The following is a 20,688-nucleotide window of genomic DNA, read 5'->3' on the forward strand; positions in this document are numbered from 1 at the left end:
ATTTCTAGTCAAACTACGATCAGTGGATCAGTTAAGGGCCTTGTTCAGGGGCCCAAAGTGGTTGACCTCAGTTGCAATCCAGGGGCTTGACCCTGTATCCTCCAGACCCCTCCTCTGTAACCACTAGGCTATAACCGCAACTCAAGATTATCAGGATACAAGCAAATGGAAGCACGAATGATTTGACCAAATATAGTCAAAAATGACTGGTCATACAGCCCTTAAGGGCCTTTAATCGTCTTTGGTCCATAACTTAAACACTTAACCATACTTATGTTTGTATTATTTCATGTAATGCTGTATTTGCTGTGTCAGCTGGGTTATGCCACTGGGGAAAAACCCAGGTGCTGCTCATTGAGAACAGTTTGACTGTGCCTAGCGTGTGCCCGGTATGTGGCTAGTTTGTGCTTACGTGTGTTTGGATGTGAGCAACTCAGTTTGATGTTAGTTTGTTTCGTTAAGTATTATGATTTAATTTAAGAAAAATAAACCTGCGAAGCAACGGTGAATCAAATACAACCTTTGGTCTGATGTGTTCTGGGCGCACGTCTAAACTAAATCCTCCGTATTGGCAACCAGTACTAGACTTCGTTTAGGACTTAGTCAGTACAACACTTTTAAAAAAGTTATCACCCTTTTGATATGACGATTAGAAGGAATCTGGAAGTGAGAATTGGTCCAGCATGTCAATACCACTAACGACCACCGGGGGGCAGTGTCGCATAAGAAAGTTCCTCTCTGGTCCTGCAAGCGGACCAAGTCTGGGCTTTGTGTAGGTTTTACTCTACATCACTTTGTCACTCGAAGGACGAGACAAAGCATTTCAGTCTTTCTGGAAATTGAAAAAAAAAAATCCCAATTCAGCAAGTAGACTGACCCAAATAAAAAAAAAAAGATCTATACAATTTAATTCAGCATAAACTGAATTACTCAAGATGCATATAAGTATGTGTTTTCCAGGTTATTGAGTGGCTGATATGATAGATCAACTAGCCTGCAGGCTGGCTAGTTGGTAAAGGTGAATGTCCGGAGGTCTGGAGACCAACAAACTGATCCCAGGTGAGTTTCAGATGCTGGACTTGTTTCCATAGCAACGAAGGAACCACACGTGCAAACGAACTGTAAAATGATGGGAACAACCTGCCAATTACCCTAATGGTTAGTGAAACGCTCCACCTGGAGACCTCGCCCCAACACCTTCCTGGTGTTTTTGCATCAAAGAACTAAGGAAAATTGTATTTGTTTCAAATGTGATGAAAGCTTTGTACATTGTAAGGATTAACCTCGTGTCCTGCAGGTCCCGGCAGTCTCCACAGTTTTACACATCCTCCATACCTCGACGTGTGAAGTCAGAAACGGAGCCAGGTCTCATGTTGCATCATTTCTTTATTGCAGATACTTTTTCTCTCAGTTTCGTTTGTACACATGTTGAGACTCGGCCGAGCGGCTGCACGATGAGCAGAATAATACGCGAGCGCGGGAGGCTGCAGCTCCGTGCAGCTTGTTTCATCACGATGACACTGACGACTTTGATTGTCACACTGTCAGAACTCAACGAGAGGTTTTTATGTATTCTCCTGCGTCCACCTCGGGGTCCGTCCGCCCCGTTACACTAACTGAGGTTGTTCAACTACCTACGATGCAACATCGTCTCGGTTCACATATGGTAACACAGACGCAACGCTGAGGCTGCGTTCACACTCGACGCGTCTCACGTCCCTGCTGGGGGTTTAAATATGACGCAGTCGAATCTGAAGTAGCGTTGAAAGTTCAAAATAAAATATAAAATAAAAACGGCAACTTTTTTTTGATGGCATTTGAGGTCAAAAACCTTTTTTTTCCCCCCCACATCTGTTTGAGTCGTAGTTTGTATGTACAACAGTGAAGTATTGCGCTGGCATCTACGACTGCTACGTGAAGTTTCAGTGTCGCTGTGCTCGACTCGACTGCATGCGCTCCCAGCGTGAAGCGGCCTTCTGGGAAGTCCCGCACCGCCCCAGATTAATGCACGGTCAGAACTAAAGTGCTTTTTGAGATTTTCACCCCCCCTCACAGTAACGGATAACAGAGTAGTGGTTGAAGCTTTGACAGAGTGGGTGGAGGTGGAAGGTGGGATGAAAGAGGCCTGACTGAGATCAAGCCTCGCCTTTTTTTTTTTTTTTTTTTTTTTTCCACAGTTCATCTCGAGTACGTGACACTCAAAAACGCAACGGTGCATGAACCATGCGCAGAAGACGAGCTTTTCTTACAGAGAGGATTTATCTTCTCACTTTTCCCCCTTCGCTCGCTCGAGGATGAGATCTGGGCAGATACCGGACGCAGGTGGAAGTAGATCCACCTGTCTGCAGAGGAGGAGGAGGAGGATGAGGGGTCAGCTCGGTGTTAGCAGTGGAAGAGTGAGGCTGCGCGCCGGGACCTAGCTGCTGCTGCTGCTGCTTCCTGCGGCTCTGAGACAGTCCTCCGTCACGCCCTGAGACGCCAGCTCCGACAGAACATTGTCCAGATAGTTGGGGTCGGGGTATCCGTGGCCCGACAGGTTGGACATCATCTCCGTCTTGTGGTGGATGCCGTTCCACACCACGGTGTCGGGCTCCCCGGTGGTGCTGGACGTCCCCACGGTGAAGATGAGGCGCCGCATCCACGCCACCTTCAGCAGCTCCAGCACCTTTTACACACAAGAGCAGCCAGTTAGACGCTTGGACACATGTGGTCGTGCTGGATGGACATCGCTCTCTGGAGCTTGTAGAAGTCAAACAGAGCAGTTGTGGATTTGTGTTTGACGGCATAAAGCAGATCAGATCAGGGACGTCGTGACGCTGAAGTTTGGTTTCGCGTCATGCTATTAGCCAAACCGTCACACTTCATTTGGCTTAAAATGTGCTGGTTTTTGCTTTTACAACTAAATAGACAACAACTTTTAACCAGCAGCAGAGGAGGACGACGTGCTGATCAGCTTCATCACACCGTGACTACGTTCATGACTCCTGCTGCCCAGTTTTAAAGATGAAATGAGCGCAAGTGACTCAGGAGCTACGAGGACAAACGCTAGGCTTGTTACCATCTGTTCCAGTGCTCTATTAAAACCACAAAAGTGCGTTCAGGTGCCGCGCCACAGAGCAAGAGGACGGCGACTGGGACCGTAGCTGCTGCGAGGAGAGCAGCAGTTTGCGTCAGATCCAGCAGAGGACGCTCTAACACAAGCCTGATCCGAGCACCGCTGACTTCTTAAGGCAAACCAAAATACAGAGCAAAGCCACGCAGGACGACGTCTCAGGAGCAGTTTAAAGTATTTAGCTCTGACATAATAGACACGACAAACCAATGACTAAAGGCATGCTGCCAGAAATCTGCAGGTTTAGTGAAACAAAGTTTCACATCCAGACTTACTGATGTCGTTCAGTAAAAGATTCTCCGACTGTCAACGGAAATTAAGTCACGAAGCGCAGCGGCACGATTCCTGACGGTCAACATGAAACTTCCTGGTCACATGTCGGATAAATAAACTAGGCAGTGAGGAAGGAATCTAAACTGTTTCATGTGCGCATGCATGACAGCAGGAATCTCGTCCAACTGCCGTAAGTGTCCGGGGCGCTGTGGGACAGGGAGGCTTCCCGTTCTCGAGTGTTTTCATCACCTCACATCCACGCGGTGCAGGCGACGTCGCAGCAGGGTCCCGGTCCCGAGAGCGAGCGCCAATTTTTCATTAGGAGGACTTCAGAGACTGTTTCCAGCAGCCTGAAGACTCATCAGGGAAACACTAACCCTTCAATGACCACAAAGGTTCAGGATTTAACTCCAGTGACGTGCTGCAGTCCTGAACAGCATCAGACTGGCCTTTCCAGCCAGAGGCGTGCGCCTCTTCGGTCTGAACGTCTGCACCCGAGGTGCCGAGCTGCAGGAGCCGAGCTGCAGGTGACAGCCATGTGCAGCGATGGAACTTCAACCATTATCTTTAAAACGAGCAGCGAAGGATGTAGCTAGGCGAAAGTAAAGATCATGGAGCTTCATCCGGCGTTCTGCTCTGACGTCAACGTAAAAGTCTGTCTCCGCTGATGTCAAAAATCCAATGCAACAAGTAATCGTCCAGGTTTATTAAGCAGTTTATTGTAAAAAATCTACATGTGAGGAAGTCACATGACTTCACCTGCAGCTGAAGGCGAGTCTGACCCTATTTCAGTCCTCATGTCCAGGTACGTTTCACCCGGGTTTCACCGCTCATTTTGGTAACTTTACCCCGACTGAAGCTCATGCAGGATTCTGCTTCTGAACTACTTTTAGAAACTGAAAAGAAAGAAACGACTTTTCTTCCGTCTAAATTAAACCAACAGAAAAATGCACATTTAGATTTACTCATGAGGATCATTACACCTCGCAGAAGCAGGAACACCGCTGGGGCTCATCAATAATGAATAAATCAGTGGACGGGGGTCGACCAGAACCTGTTCAAGGGTTTGCAGTGTTTAGGGTGTTTTTGTTTGGGTGGGGGGTTCTTACCTTTCTGCCCTTGTCGTTGTCTGGAAGGAAGCAGAAACGCGGGAAGCCTCTGCAGGTGTACGGTTGTCCGGGGTTGGGATGTTCTGGACCCTGGTGGAGAGGACAGAAACACCACAGGTTGGTAGGAGCAATGAGACCGTTGCTACAACAGCTACTAATCGCCTTCAGGGTCGCGTGCTTTGTTGCAAAGGAAATAAACTTTTCTGGAACGGCCTGGAAAGAGGGAGTCTTCGTAAACCATATGCAGAGAGATGGAGGAGCGGGCCGTTACGGCTCAGCATCGCTGCGTTTGGAAGATATTCTGGAAACCCGAGGGACGAGAACATGTTACAGCTCCGACTGCATTTTATGCGCGTGTTCCCGTCCACCTCAGGAACGTTCTGCTTCAGTGGAACGATGAGACGTGATGAACAAGGGCTCCCAGGCTGCTCTTCCAAAATGGCTCCCCAAGAAGCTTCAGCACCTCAAACATGAAACCAGAGCAGCGTTTTGTTCCACCAGGACGTTAAAAGTGGATACTGGATGATTTCTGAAGAAATAAAACCTAAGAACATCCATTATTTCACATTCTTAAACCCCGGATCAACCCGGCGGTCAGTATTTGACCCTCGTGAAGCTTCACTTCTGGAATGTTGATGGGGTGGACTTCTGTTTTTCTTTGTCCGTACTTCTATTAAAACAAAAATCAGTCAATCTAGCATTCAATCTGGTTTCGTCTCGTTGCATGACCAACTTTCCCTCCAGAAACCGTTCACAGACGCATGTCCTGACATTTTCCATTAAAACTCACTGGGAAATTAAAGGACCCAAAGCCAACGCGGCCCGGATGCTGGGTAACGGGCCCGGAGCGTCATATGACCCATGTGATGTATCCAGTTCTGATTAAACCTGAGAACCTGTTAGATCGTTCAGTAGAGGACTTAGTTCAGGTAACTGTTAGGAAACGTTGTCCTTGTTTTTCATGTCCACAGCAGGAAGACCAGACCGGGTCGGTGCAAAGACCTGCTGCTCCACGACATTTGCAGCTTCCACCTGAAACTAACGCCATTATTGCTGGTTCAGACTGGAACATGTGATCGTACCACGAGACTAAAGCAACAGCCCGTAAACCAGTAAAGTAACTTGAAGGAGGATCCGTGTGGTGCTGCTGGTCTACAACCCGCTGGCCGGCCTTCACTTTCATTTTAAAGACAGACCAGGAGAAAAATCCTGAGAAGGCTCGTCCTCATCCGTAACCGCGGGACTGAGCGCCCCGGGTGCGTCTGTTCCAAATGAGTTCTACAAAGTGCTTCCAGTTTCTCTGGAAATAAATCAGAGCATCTGAAAACGTTCGTCTCCGAGGGTCGGTCAGGCAGCGGTCGCCTGGTCAGGTCTGTAACAGCAGACTTAAACTACTTTTGGTGATAGAATAAAAGGATATATTAGACATATTTAAGGAAACTCTGTATATTTGGTGGGAGCCCGGTTCACCTCTGCTAGCCAGAACCCGAATGCTCCATCCTGACATGTTTTGGTTTCTTGACACCGCGGCTCAGCGAGCTGCTGTACCTGAAGGCCAGGAGGGATGCTGTAGATTATCTGGATGGCGCCACAGTCCGGGTGCCCTGGCAGCGACTGGGCGATGCTGTAAATTTCCATCTTGCCTTTGGGCTGGGTGCCAGTTTTCTCTCCGTAGATTGTCTTGCAAGAGGGACACTGCAAGCTGCCGTCCTGCAGAGAAGAGTAGGCTCCCTGTTAGGTCCAACAATCGCTACAAACTCATTGATCAGCCGCAGTTTCGGCACGCCCTCCGTCTGAAATGCACTTCCTGCTTGGTGACTGCTGTGTCTAATCTGCACCTTTGCACCTTCACCCAAAACAGATCGTTTTAGCTCTGAGAGAGGAACAAGAAAATAGAAAGCCCTGGTTTGTGTTGTTGATTAAATTGCAAGTTAATCATTTTATCTAAAATACAAGTTATTTTGAGAGTGAGATGGTGCTGTACATTTGTGCACATTACCACCACCTAAGTTGTCCCACCCAAAGCCCCGTCCACTCGCTTTTTAATAAGATGAATTTAATTAAAGTTGTTGTTGCTCCTTATCTGAAAAATACAGAAAAAGGAAGATGAAAATTCAGGCGATTATATCATGTGGATTTGCACGTTTATATCTGGATCCATGTTTGTAACTAACGTTTATGTTTCTGAGGAGTAGCGATGCTTGACAGCTAGCAGGTAACTGGAGGAACATGTAGGTCTGCACAGATATACATGTCAGTTTTTATGTTAGCTATTAATATTTATTGATTACACCCCACGCCCTCACCCAACCACACAAACACGACAGCAGTCACCACACGACACACCCTGCACCCATCACTGTCTCGTCTCTCTATCCCTCTTCTCCTTTCATGTTTCACATCGGGGATTTCTGTCCTTTCTGACAGAACCAGGACTTCAAATGTTAATAAACATGTTAGATCAGATGGCTGAAGAGGGCTTGTGAAGGACACGCCCACTGTCACTCAAAGAGAGGAAAAAAGTTTTTTCATCTGAGAACTGTTGGTATACATATCTGGCATCACCTTGCTTTTGTTTCGTTGTTTTTCTATTTTACACACCTTAAAATGAGTTGATGATTTAATGAATGGCTAAAGATAAATTCATAATATAAATTATATTTAGCAGCAAACAATTGTCAACTTCTGCTATCCATCTCAGCAGTGTGGCTCCCAACAAACACACTAAACATTAACCTTCATCTTTTATCAAAGTGGTGTTATGCAGCACAACGTTGTAATCCAACAGTCGAGATGCGTTTTTACTAATAAAGATGTGACGCTACTAAAGTGATGTTGATGAAAACACGTGTTTGTGTGGACGAGCAGACGTGTTGCTCTGCAGCTCCGTACCTTGGTTCCGTTGTTGTACATGGCCAGCATACAGAGGATGTGCAGGGTGTGGCCACATTTGATGAACTTCCCCACCGCGTCCGGCAGGGTGCTCTGGCCGCCCTCCTCTGGCGACGGCGTCTCGTAGCCGGACGGACTGGTCAGTTGGTCCATGCAGATAATGCAGTCCTAATTGAAATGAGGAACGAGTGTTCGAAATGACTCAAATGATTTGTTGTGGCCTTTGGACAGCCAGAGACGATATAGACACGCATGAAGGAAACAAGTACTGGCCGAAATGTCACCATTTACTTAAAAGAAGGGAAAAAAAGCTGCAAACATTTACCTCATCTGGCGCTGCAGCCACCACCTCCATGTAGCGCTGAATCACTTCCTCGGGTCTCGGAGCCGAGGCTGACGGGAGGACAAAAGGAGAAAATGCAAAGAGCTGAGACGAGTCGGATGCTGAAACAAGTCCAACAAACCGTACAAAGATCCTGGGAGATGAAATGTAATGGGATGATTTTTATTCGCTTGTGAAACACACAACCCATGTTAGCGTTTCAACTGTGCTAAATATTCAAAATGGGAAAGTGAAAATTCATGAGAAGGAAATGAGATAACCGAAAGGACGGCGTTGTTAAGCAGGAGGATGATGGAAACAGACTGGCAGGAGGTAAAAGCTCATCTCACATGCACATGTGGGCGTCAGGTCCATTTAGGAAACAAAACTCAGCAATCACTTATCAAATCATGAAAACCTAGGCTTACTTTCTCCTGCCCTTTCCTTGCATGGGGTGCCAAATCATTTCATGAATTAGAGGACAGGAAAATAAAGAGTTTTGTCTATGTGAAGGAACAACAGTGAGTTCCAATCTTTTTTTAACAAGCGATGTTGAACACCTTAGTAACAGCAAGAATAAACACCCGGGCAATGTAACATAGGTGCTTAAAAGGATGAACAAAGTCAAACAAAGCTCCCTTTTAAGGCTCCGTTCATCACAACTCACAAGAATAACTCCAGAGCTTCTTTTTGGCTCTTTTTTTATTTTATTTTAAGGAGACATCTTGTGACGCTGACAGCCATAGTGACTGCTGTCGTCGTCATTCAAGCATCGTTACTTCTGCATTTGCAGTTTCCTCATTATTTCAGATTTCCTTTAGTCACCTGTCTGTGTCTTCTGCACACACATGATCCAACCTGAAAACCTGCGTCACAAGCAGAAGTGAGGGATACGGATGGGAGCAGCACTCCCACCCATTCATATTGGTGTTTATACAAAGTTGATCAGTTGTTTTCATTGTCCTGCAGCAGGAATTACACAACGATACCTTGACTGCAGTGTAGAGGGATTGTTTTTTTGTTTTTTTTTGTTTTTTTTAACTGTGTGCAATACCTGCATAAAAAAGTAATTAATGAAAGCACATATGAGAAAAACAAAATCAAATTGATGCAGCATGAAATGCTCCTCGAGCCTGTGATGACAAACAGATGGAGGAAGAGGATGGAGAAGAAGAGGTGGACTGAGGGCTGGTGATGTGGTAGCTACCTCTCCTGTGCTGCCTCTTTGCTCTTCTAACTGAACTGCTGCTGCTGTGGGGCTTGGAGGGCCGGCTGGCTGGGGGGAGGAGAAGAGGAGGAGGAGGAGGAAGAGAGAAAGGAGCAGACTGCTGATGCTGCTGATGCTGCTGTGGCTGCTGCTGAGGGAGGGGGGCGGAGGTGAAGTGCACGCCGAGTCCCACTGCTGACATCAAAATGGAGGCCATGCCTGGAGCGGGGCGGGGTGGGGTGGGTAATGAAGTGGGATGGGGGCGGGGTGGGGTGGGTAATGAAGTGGGATGGGGCGGGGCGGGCGAGGGTGGAGAGCGAGTGGAGAGATGCGGGAGCAGAAAGGAACAAATCAAAAGAATGAGAAATGTGGCAGCGGCTGATGCTTCCACAGCAACTCTCATTCACACGTCAAACCAAACCAGGAAGCATAGAAAACGTTCAACCAACGTGTGTCCTTCTGACGTCCCGGCAAAGAACCACAGTTTACTCGTCTGAACCTGAACATTTACCAATAAATGTGAGCCTCTCCAACAAGCTTTGTTGCAGCAGCTGATTTTAGAGCCTTTTTTGTTTCAGTTCATGGGGGCGATACGGTTCATAGGCACGACTCGGTTCATGGGTACGATACAGCAGCACACACTAATATTTAAAGTCTAATGTTGATCGTTTCATTCAAAACAGATAAATGAACCAACGAACAGCTTTAATGACACAACACACGTTCTTTATCCAGATTTATACATGTTGCAACAGGGAGAAAGCTTTGCAACATAAATAAACAAAGAGAGCCAGAAAGAGAACTGGTCACGATTTTACACATTGACAGGTCTATTATTTTTCTATTCTGAACCCTCAGAGGGCTGTTGTTTCGTGTAGTTGTGAGTGTCGACTGTAGCGTATGATACAGTACTTTTAAGCCGGAGATAAGAGCTAAAACATCTTTCCACAAGGAATCTACGAGATAGTTCTATTTTTTATTTTATTTTCATCTGTACTCATGTTGTAAACCAGGATGAATCTTCTGCAGGTTTCCTGGAGGCTCAGAAACAGGTCCATTTAGAATTAACCCATCTGAACATGTTTGTTTTTAAATCAACTTAAACTAGTTTCAGTGTAAACGCCGACATGATTCAAATCACAAAACTAAACAAAAATCCTACACCAGTTTTGTTTCATTTAAAGTTCCTTCTACGTGTTCAGAGCTTCAGATGAGAACCACAGCATAGAGGTAGCGTCCTGCAAGGTCCAAACAAAAAACATTTTAAAAATCATTTTTCCCCCTTTTTGAGATTTGAAGGACCTTAGTTTTTATATATAAACTCATTTTCTTGGGTCACGACAAGGATAGAAGTGATGCTGCTCTTAAACAGGTTTTCCTAGCTGGGAGGCGGTCTTTGACTGCAGGCCCGCCTCTGCCTCCCATCCAACAGGGTCATGTTTAGGAAAAAGCTTACATGAAAGCAGCAGACATGTAAAAAATAATTGAACATGCATAAAAAAAAAACAACCTAAAACAGTTGCAAATGTGTGATTACCTGAAGCAGAGCAATTGATATTCTAGGGATGGATATTAAAGCTAAATCAATACTTGTCATCGCTAAGGATTGTTGATTGGCAGAGAGAGAGAGAAAAAGGAGCATCTTGAATTTGTGGAACAATGTGGCAAAAATAAATAAATACATACATACATAAATAAAAGTATGCCGTAATCCTTTCTGTAAGCAAATATGAGGAGCCGAATCTGGTGCGTTCCTGAGACACAGCTGGAGAGCTGGATGTGAAATGCAGAGGGAATCACCGGCGTCTCTTTACAGCGCCATCGCTGCATTCACTACCAGGGTTGGCATCAGTTTTATGCCTTAATTCCTTTACTAGCTTAGCTCTTCATGTGGGTGTGAACGCTGCTGACCTTAGACCGAGCAGAGCGTTGGTAATCCTAGATTCATTAGTTAGATTATCCGGGTCGATTGTCCACATTAAACCTGGCCACGTTCTCACCGCAGTGACCACAACACTGACATAAAACAGATATCGACGGCGGACCTTCACACAACAGACTGGTACGTGTGGGCCAGCAGAACGAAGCAGCAGATGTGGTTCAGTCCCCCGACAGCCCAGGAGGACGCGCTGTTTACTGGACGTGCCTGACTACACAGTGGACTGTATTAACTTTGACACAGATTACCATTAATGTTCATTACTGCCTAATGAGCATTAAAACCGCGCGTTTGAAGAAGATGCCGCAAGAGTGACCTTCCGTTTTAAACGATTTAGTCAAGTCTCAGTTTGATGCGTTTCATTAATGAGGTTCTGGTCCAACAGCTCCGTCCCGGCACACATGATGATTCAGGCAGTTCGTCACAGCTCACAATTTGATTTATAATTTCAGAGGTGTGTGGCCATTGGGGAGGGATTATAACCCGATGGGATTTGGTGAGACGCTGCAGTCGAGTTTCACCTCGGCAGGGAAAACACAAGACTCTGTTCTCATTGTCTGGTCGCAGTCTCACCGGAGGATGGAAACGATGATGTGAAAGACACGTTAGCGTTCACAGAGATACGATACCTCACGTTTTAATGCTCAAGACCTGAGCATACTAGACAGGACTTCACAAATAATACTGAATCTTCTTTGTACCGACCTTAATTCTTGGTATTAACTTACTTTGGTAAAACATGTAAATCCCTTGTGCCTACAATATTTCACATTTAATTTTTAAAACTGCCCCAATTTTACTATGCAAAATAATTTACATTTTTCCATGTATATGATGAAATGTAAAATTCAAATTGAGCTTCAAAAAAGCTCCCCTAAAAATCCCGACTCCTCTGAACCGACGTAGAATTAACGTGAAACAACGACGGTTCTGTTACAGCTGAGAGCGGTTCAAACACAGATATTCTGGGTCGATCTGGAAACATCCAGATATGTTTGCTGTGCATGGGACAAAGTTAAAAGAGAACTATGCAGACTTTGTAGCATTCCTCAAGCAGTCCTAACCCCCAAATGAGTTATAAGAAGTTGGGGTTATCTTTGACTATCGGGCTCTTTAACTCATAATAATCTCAAACAGACCGACACTAACAAGACAAATGGAGCGCATCTTAATTACTAACGACCTGCACAATAAATGTAGCACTGAGCTGCAGGAGGGGCTGCAGGACGGGCTGAGCAGAGGAAACACCGAGGACGGGTGGTGAGTGACCCGTTTACCTGCCAGGGCAGAGCTCACGCTGGTGGACCCGTTCAGCTGCACAGGGATGGAAGGAACACTGGAGACCAGGAAACAAGAGAGTGAAACAAGAGAGTCAGCAACAAGGGAAAAAAAACAATGAAAGAGAACAGGAAGAACAGAACAAAGTCTTGGAACTATTTTAGTTTTAAACGCATGTTTTAGATTTAGCAACTTTAAAGACGAGGCAGGAAGCTTTGGGATGAGATCGAGAGAGCTGGCTGTTAATTAACTGCAAAGGCTTATTTATCTGTACTACAGCTCCTGACCCAAAAAAAAGAAACACGCTATTTTCAGACTGGCAAATGACTATTCATGTCTAAACTTGATTAACAACTCAATGACTGCAAAAGGGAGCATGGCTCCACAGTCAATATATTGAGGGATATGCCGCCAGCGACCATGTTTGCTATGCAAAGTAGCCGTTAAGGAAAAGAAAGGAGCAACTTTCATTGATTAAACATAATGAGTCTCCAAGCAAACTTCTTCCATTATGTTCCAACAATTTCTCGCTTAATTATTCGGCTTGTAAAATGGCATATGAGATTAGGATAGCCAGAGTTTAAAGAGTGCGTTTCATCTGAGTCCAGAAGCCAAATATGTAGAATTTAAATTTTGCAAAACTAAGGAGCAGCAAATCTGTATAATTTAAGAGCTGAAGACTGCAAAGGTTTGCCAAGTTCTCTTTCCAAATTACTTGTGCAGTTAATTGACTATCAAAACCATCATGTTGTTGAGGTCTATCACTGTTCTTTTTGATAATAGTAATAATGATACATTTTATTTGTTGGTTATTTGTTCTTTTTGATTCATAATTAGGAAACACCAGTCGCCAAATGGGAATAGAAATAAGATCAAAACGTAGTTCTTGAAAAGGAGGAATTAAATCACTGTTTTGAGGTTTTAAACACGTTCATAAAACCAGAAACACGAGTACATAAGTGACCAACATTAAGATGTCCTGCAGAAACTAGCAACTTGCAGCTTGAAGGAAGCTAAAGAGAGACGCCTTGTGTCTTAACGCACTGGCTACCATATGAACATGTCAAACTCGTGAAGACGCTGCTTTTGTGATGCAGTTACAAGAAATGCAGCGACGTTTCCATGAGAACAAAGAAAAAGCCATCTCAAAACATTTACCTTTTAGTCTCGATAAACAACGGGTCTGAGAAAAAACTCAAATTTAAAATGACATTTTAGTTTGAAATAATGTTATTAGTAAATTGCAACAAGTGCAGATGTATTACACATAAACCAGTTTGTCTGGCGAAGCTTAAAACGTAGCTGCTAACCGGTTTCAGCAAGTCATGACATCCTCCGGCGTGACGTCATCCACAGTAACGAGAATTACCGTTCTCCTCATGTTCTAGTCACACCAGCCAATTAAAACTGCTCAAGGACAGACACAAAGAATCACGAGCGAACGTTGACAGAAGCGCCACAGGCCGCTGCACCACCACCATAACAGTCACCAGGAACGAGTGACGATGTTCCTCCTGGGTCAATGAAACAGACCGGGGTTTCTGAGCTGTATGTGATGGTACCGTCATATAAGAAAGCCTCATGGAGACACCGAGAGGGAAGCAAGTCTATTACCCACTTATCAGCTAAACAAATATCAACAAAGATGACCAGATATGGGTTTGAACAGCTCCTGAACTCTTGATAAAAACCTTCCCTCGTCTAGTTTACTGGAGTCTCCATCTCAGAATCTTCTACTGAATGTATGAAAAACCTTGATAAGCTGTAAAATGTAATTTTCTGCTAGAAAAAACAATATTTTATTCAATTTTATTCATATAGCGTCTGTTACAACACAAGTTGTCTGTCAGCGCCTTCCAGAGACCCAGAACACAACCCCCGATATGAGGTCAAGCAGGACTGAGCCATACCTGCGTCACACCATGCAATTAGTACTTCCCTCATTATGCTAATCGCAGATCTTAACAAAATAAAAAAATCTCTTAGAAATAAACTTAGTTGTTTTCCCTAAATTTAGATTCCGCCCTAATAAACACCCAGAAGAGGGCCGTTAAATGGAAGCAACAACTGCAACAGCATGTGCAGCATGGGTGGACAACATTAAATGTTTCTTGTTGTTAATACTTCCCAGTGCATTAGATAGGATTCAATGTCCAAGAAAATTAAACCTGACAAGTGAGCTGCACATCCAGAATTTGCTTTTGGAAGCTTTCTCTGGGATTAGTGTCAAGAGGAAGGAAGGTCACAGGACACGTTCAAACGCCACAGGAACTGAGCCAGAGCAAACACAGCACTGAAGCTGGAGAATGTTCTCAGCTATTCCTGTTTTACAGGATGGTTCAAAGACGAGACACACCGGAAAGACAAAGAGGAAGGGAGTGGAGGACCCCGCACATGCCTTTTCTTGCAACTAAGTGAGTAAGAGGAACATTTCAGCTCTGTGTCAAACACAACACAACCCAGGTGTGAGAGACCAACCTTAACCCGTTGGCACTTGTAGAGCTGGTCAGATGCGATGCAGATATTTGAGTACCAGAGGCCGGTGGAGGCCAGGGGCTCCCCCAGGACATTCCCCCGACAGAGAGGGGCCTCCTGGGGTATGGCGAGTAGACAGAAGTTGGGTGGGCTGCTGCAGCCCTTCCTGTCCCTTGCAGGCTAGGCCGGTTCATACTCCCTGAAGAAAAGGAATGTCGTGATCGGCTGGGCATTGGTCCTGTGCTGCTGTGGCTCAAACACTGCTGGCAGGAGCAGGCGAGGCCCGAGGGGATGGCTGGGGGACCAGCGGAGGCCAGTGGGTAGGGATGACTGCACTGCCGCCGAACCTGCCGTCTGAAGCCTGTTGATTTATTAACTTGGGCCAAAGATGTAAGATCTACAATGTAATTGTATCCATGCGGGCCCAAGTCTGCTGTGCCTTGGTGGGCCTGATAGCTGTGCTCCAAAAGGATGGATGTTCGAGTCTCATATGGGGTCCATCCTCCTTCATCATTGGCCCATTCCCAGTAAACACCACTGCCAAGGCCTGAAGACTGGGCAAACAGAGACCGGCGCACGGACCGCGTCTTTCCTGGAAATAGAATGTGAATTTTAGAAGAAGGAACAAATGAGAAGACATAATAGTCTGTTTTCATAGCCGACAGAACCTGGTGGGATCTTGAAATATCTGACATACTTTGGTCCAAATACCACAGGAAAACTCGTTTTGATATTGGTTTCAGAGGTACGGACCAACCACTCCCGGGCAAAACAAATACAACATGATCAACATTAATAAGGTCTTAATGAAATATCTGTAACATGTTACATGCTACATAGCAAACAAAGTTTTTTTCAGAGACAAATTCCACATTTTAACTCAAATCAGGGTCCCGTTTTAAGTCATTATACTTATTTACAGATTCAAACATTGAAAAAAACGTTATCTTTCATGCCATGATGGAATCCACGCGCTCCATCATTCAGCAGATACTGATGTTTTTTTCAGAATTATTCGTCATCGATTGTATTTTTAAAGTTTTTTCACGCACAGATCAACAACACGGGGACCGTCCCGGGGTCAGGGTCCGACGCCCCTGACAGTAAAGGACTGCTGGACTAAGGTTGCCAATTCCCTGAAAAATAAATAAGGGACACCTCATCGGCAAGGCCGGCCAACCTGATTGCCTTCACCTTTCCTGGGGTGGTGAATTTTTTTAGCCCTTTTTTTTTTCCTGAGTGAAACGATTTTTTAACTATTTGACTCAAACCTGAATTGAATTAGATGCATATTTTTGAAATGAAATGACAAAATGAACTTAATAAAATGAGTATCTTTAATTTTAAGTGATCTATTTTTTTTTATTGGATCTGTTTTTATCTTGGTGTTGAATGCATGCATGAAAAACGCACTGATGCTGCTGCTGCTGTAACACCTTAATTCCCTGCAAAGGATTAATAAAGAATCTTATCTTATCTATCTCATCTTAAACAGAAACCTGTCCTGTTTAACTTAAAAAATGTATAAATGAATATAAAACAATACAAAGAAAGCAGAACATCCATTCTATAATAGTGCAAATTTTTAGTGCAATAATGAAAGTGCAAACAGAAAGTCTGTAGAAAACCTGTAAACATATTTGTGCCTCAAAGACCATGACTGTAGGCTACAGATGTAGTAAAACAGAAAAAATAACTCATGAACTCAACAGCTCGATGCCATTTTCCATTGGCATTTTATGACTATGTTTTGACTGTCACAGCAATACGGGACAAAGTGCGTCTCTTTTCAGCTCCATATGGGACGCTACTTTAGTTTATAAATACGGGACGATTGTGTTTTGCAGGTTTCCCTGATCCAGGACTAATCTCTGGTGCCACCCCGACCAGGCCAGCCGGGCCTGGTACATCCAGCTAGAAACACGGGAACAGTCATATACAGCCGGAGAAAGGTGTGATCTATAAGTTTGTCCAGTTACACTGTTGCTTTTTGTGCATGGCTTTTTATTCTGTGTTTAGTGCTTTTGTGTTGTTTATTTTTGGCCTGTTAGTGTGTTATTGTGTCTTGTGTTATTAATATTGATGTTACTGTTGCTGCTTCATGTTGTTTCTGTTTTCGTTTGTAGCAATTGTCTGTTGTTGAGCTTATTGTTCATTTCTGTTTATACATTTTATCTGTCATCTGTCATCCTACGTCACTTTTTGTAAAGATTCATATCCGGAACTTTTTAATCCTCATATTGTACATTTCCGTTTATACATTTACTTTATTCCATCTCTTATTTTATCTCCAAATATTTGTTTGCTTTTATATTTTTATTTTTACATTTACTGTATTGCACCAATCACCACAACAAATTCCTTGTGTGTGTTAACAAACTTGGCAATAAACCCCCTTTCTGATTCTGATTATGTTAAGCTGTGTGTGTATGTATTTTAGCTTAGTTTCTTACCTTTTAATCTTTATTCTGATATAGCCTTTTTATTCGGAAATGTTTTATTGATTGTATCTTAATAATTTTTCTTTTAGGTTGACTATTTTTACACCAGTCCAGGGACAGCAGATGCAAAATAGCCTTTTTGGCTAATTCAGGTGTTGTGCCGGATTCAGCACCCCTGCCGTGAAAAGCACCCCCTCGTCGTACACACAATGACAAAAATTATATTCTCATTCCACACACTCACATGAACACATACTTAGGAGTTTATATTCAATGATAAGTAGACCAAGAAAAAAAAAAACACACTGACACTTCAATATATTTATATATACACACTCACACATACTTAGGAGTTTATATTATATATATTTACAAATATTATGGAAGACAACACAGTAAGCAGGCTATTAATTAATGACATCAATAACCATTTACCCGATTTTTGTTATCTGTGACTGTGATTGTGGGAAAGTATGACTATTGTGGAATCCATGAGCGCATTTAAACATGAATCATTAACACAAAACTGGACGCTAAATAGTGTGTACGACGAGGGGGTGCTTTTCACGGCAGGGGTGCTGAATCCGGCACAACACCGGCACATTTTACATGTGTTTAAATGTGTTATTAATGTGCATTGTCCCTGTTATCTAAACCTTTAAATAAATAAATAAAACCGTCACCTGTGTCCTGTCGGAACTGCTTGAGGCTGGGCAGGTCGATGAGGTAGGGCGCCAGGCCCGGGTCTGCCTGGCCGAGGCAGACGCTGCTGGGGCCGGGCCCCCCTCGCTGGCCCCGCGGGGACACGCTCCGCTCGATCAGGGCGCTCACCTGCCCGCTGTACGGCCGCCAGCAGCCCGCGTCGTCCTGCCACTCCCACACCGCGATCATGGGCTGGGCCTGCCCGGGCTGCCCGGCCTGCCCGGGCCCGGGCGAGGCTGCCACGGAGGGCCCGTTCCTGGAGCCGTTCACCCGGGCGCAGGAGCCGGACACGATCGCCATGTTCCCCCCCGAGCTAGCTGCGGCGCTAACAACAACACGGTTAGCTGGCGGCGGCTACGACGAACACACAGTCTGCCCGCTCGGCTCGCTCAGAAACTCCATCGTGACCGGGTTAACAGGCCTCCGAAAGGCGTACCGAGGTAACAAAGAGACGATCCCCGACCCGGGTGGACGTCCAAGGGCATGCTGCTGCGCGGAGGAGCGGGGTAGCTTTAGCTGCGCGGCGGCGTTGCCAAGGCTGCGTTAGCGGCGCGTTCACGGACCGTCGGAAACTAGGGTTGCAAACCGTCCCTTGGAAAACGGAAGCGTCCTGTATTTATGAACTAAAGTAGCGTCCCATATGGAGCTGAAAGAGGACGCACTTTGTCCCGTATTACTGTGAGAGTAAAAAATAGTCATAAAATGCCAATGGAAAATGGCTTTGAGCTGTTGAGTTCATGAGTTATTTCTTTCTGTTTTACTACAACTGTAGCCTACAGTCATGGTCTTTGAGGCACACATATGTTTACAAGTTTTCTACAGACTTTCTGTTTGCACTTTTGTTATTGCACTAAAAATGTGCACTATTACAGAATGGATGTTCTGCTTTCTTTCTATTGTTTTATATTAATTTATAAATCTTTTTAAAGTTAAGCAGGACAGGTTTCTGTTTAAGAAAGATACTTATTTTATTCAGTTCATTTTGTTATTTTGTATTAAAGTGAATTGCTGGATAATAATTTGTTTTCCATCTGTTCATCAGGGCCGGTTCTAGGCATGAATATATGAGGGGGCAATCAGAAATGTGAAGGGGGCATCATGTGTACACATCATGCTCCACCACTTTTTTTTCTGTGCTTATAGTAACGATGCTTTCTTCATTGAAATGGGTCTTTTGCTATGTGTCCAACCCCAACCTGGAGAACCGGATTGCACTTTGTCAGGCCTCTACCTTCAGACCTGTCCAACTTGGGTGTCCCACCTGAAGACTAAGCTCCTGCTGGTATAGCTCTTAAGGTCACTGAGGCACGCAAACCCCCTGACCACAATAAGGTGGCAATCCCTAAGTTTTTCTTTGGGATTTTTCAGTTGGTGGTGAATGGGCCTCAGAAATATTTGATTTATTAGTAGAGGGAGGACTTGAAAAACATTATTTTCAAATGAAAAAGGTAGTGATAGAGGAATTTCATGACCATATTCAGTCTAAATATGCACAACTATGGGTAAAAGAAATCCTGCAGAAGCCAAAACTGCAAACGTATTGTTTATTTAAGAAAAAGTACGAATGTGAAAAATATGTTAATTATAATCTGGCTAAAAGTAAGAGATCACTCTGTGCACAGTAAAGGTGTGGTATATTACCCCTGCATATTGAAACAGGAAGATATAGAGGTGAACCTGAAGAAAATAGAATATGTCAGGACTGTGAATTAAATGTGGTGGAGAGTGAAATTCATTTTCTTTTATATTGTCCTTTATATCATGATTTACATCATGTTTTGTTTGAAAGAATTTATAATCCTGATTTAGATCTGTTAAGTATGGAGGAAGGCGTTTTAATTGAATATCTTTTTGAAAATTTTTTAGTTTTTTCTTAATTTTAATTTAAAGCCTGGGATAGAAGGAGAAAGGTAACTTATATGGGGTAAAATCCTCAATTTGTGTGTGTTTCTCTGTGACATGGACTGCATATTATTATTGTATGGATTGGTTCAATTGTCTGTAAGGGTTGGTATTGGCTGTTGTGGAGTGAGTTATATGATCTAATTATGGACCTGGGTATGGGGGGGCTGTGTGCGTCTGGGTCGGTATTTCTGTGGGTGTATTCTTTTTGTATTTTTTTTTTTTAATGTAATTAATGTGTCTGTGTAATTCCATGAGAGATGGGTCATTTAAATGTCCGGACACGAAAATAAAATAATTCATTCATTCATTCCCTCAGGGGGGGAAACTGAAAAATAAAAATAAAATAAATGAATAAAATAAAATAAAATAAAACATCCTTCATCCAGATTTTATCAACCAACAATATTTATCTTAACTGGATGGCCTAATTCTCAAATATATGTTAACCTAAAGTAGGACTTCACAGACTATAGTCAATATTTACAAAACTGATGGGTAATCTACGGAGCCCCTAAAGGGACACAGATTTTTTTTTTTTTTTATAATGATTTTTAAGCGCGCGCGTGAAACCTTTAAGTGAGCACGTAAAGTTGTTTACGTGAGCACGTAAAACGTTTATGCACTCACTAAAAAGTTTCACGCGCTCTCTCAAAACTTATAAGTGAGCGCCTAAAAGTTGTTCTACGTGAGCACGTAAAAACAAGTGCATGGGAGTTTTGCTGGAACAGGAGACCAACCAGTTGCGCCCTGCTCTGTTTATGAATGGAAATGACATTACAGGATTTAGCTGAGCTGTATTTTAACCTGGGACTCCATTATAAGGACATTACCACTTTGCTTGCAAGTAAATAACTTTACGTGCTCACTTAAAGGTTTTACGCGCGCGCGTAAAGGTTTCACGCGCACGCTTAAAACTCATTATAAAAAAAGAAAAAAAATCCGTGTCCCTTTAGGGGCTCCGTAGTAATCTTATGAATAATAATAAAAAATCTTCTCAAACAAATTTATAAAACACAACAAATATACAGTAGAA

General features: G+C 43.9%; 1 protein-coding gene across 2 annotated transcripts; it reads right to left on the reverse strand.

Moving 5' to 3' along the window:
- Positions 1 to 1,285: 1,285 nt before the first annotated feature.
- Positions 1,286 to 18,336, reverse strand: dtx2 (deltex 2, E3 ubiquitin ligase). 2 transcript variants are annotated; one of them, XM_061740289.1, is made up of 9 exons: positions 17,732 to 18,336; positions 14,611 to 15,199; positions 12,132 to 12,190; positions 8,916 to 9,134; positions 7,712 to 7,779; positions 7,387 to 7,554; positions 6,043 to 6,204; positions 4,495 to 4,584; positions 1,286 to 2,665 (listed from the first exon to the last, which is right to left on the reverse strand). In XM_061740289.1, exons 1-9 carry the CDS (start codon positions 18,048 to 18,050, stop codon positions 2,417 to 2,419), a joined length of 1,923 nt encoding a protein of 640 aa, XP_061596273.1. In that variant the 5' UTR covers positions 18,051 to 18,336; the 3' UTR covers positions 1,286 to 2,416. The 2 variants fall into 2 exon arrangements, with proteins under 2 accessions (XP_061596273.1, XP_061596274.1); XM_061740290.1 differs by lacking the exon at positions 8,916 to 9,134 and having other exon boundaries at positions 1,290 to 2,665; positions 17,732 to 18,333.
- Between the last annotated feature and the right edge of the window lie 2,352 nt (positions 18,337 to 20,688).

The sequence above is a fragment of the Cololabis saira genome, chromosome 14 (assembly GCF_033807715.1).
Source record: "Cololabis saira isolate AMF1-May2022 chromosome 14, fColSai1.1, whole genome shotgun sequence".
Taxonomy (NCBI): domain Eukaryota; kingdom Metazoa; phylum Chordata; class Actinopteri; order Beloniformes; family Belonidae; genus Cololabis; species Cololabis saira.

Coding starts and splice junctions, on each gene's coding strand:
- dtx2 (XM_061740289.1), bottom strand. CDS start 18,050: ATGGCGATCGTGTCCGGCTCCTGCGCCCGGGTGAACGGCTCCAGGAAC. Junction 12,191..14,610: donor ACAAGTGCCAACGGGTTAAG/GTTGGTCTCTCA, acceptor CCTGGTCTCCAG/TGTTCCTTCCATCCCTGTGC. Junction 6,205..7,386: donor TGTACAACAACGGAACCAAG/GTACGGAGCTGC, acceptor TCTTCTCTGCAG/GACGGCAGCTTGCAGTGTCC.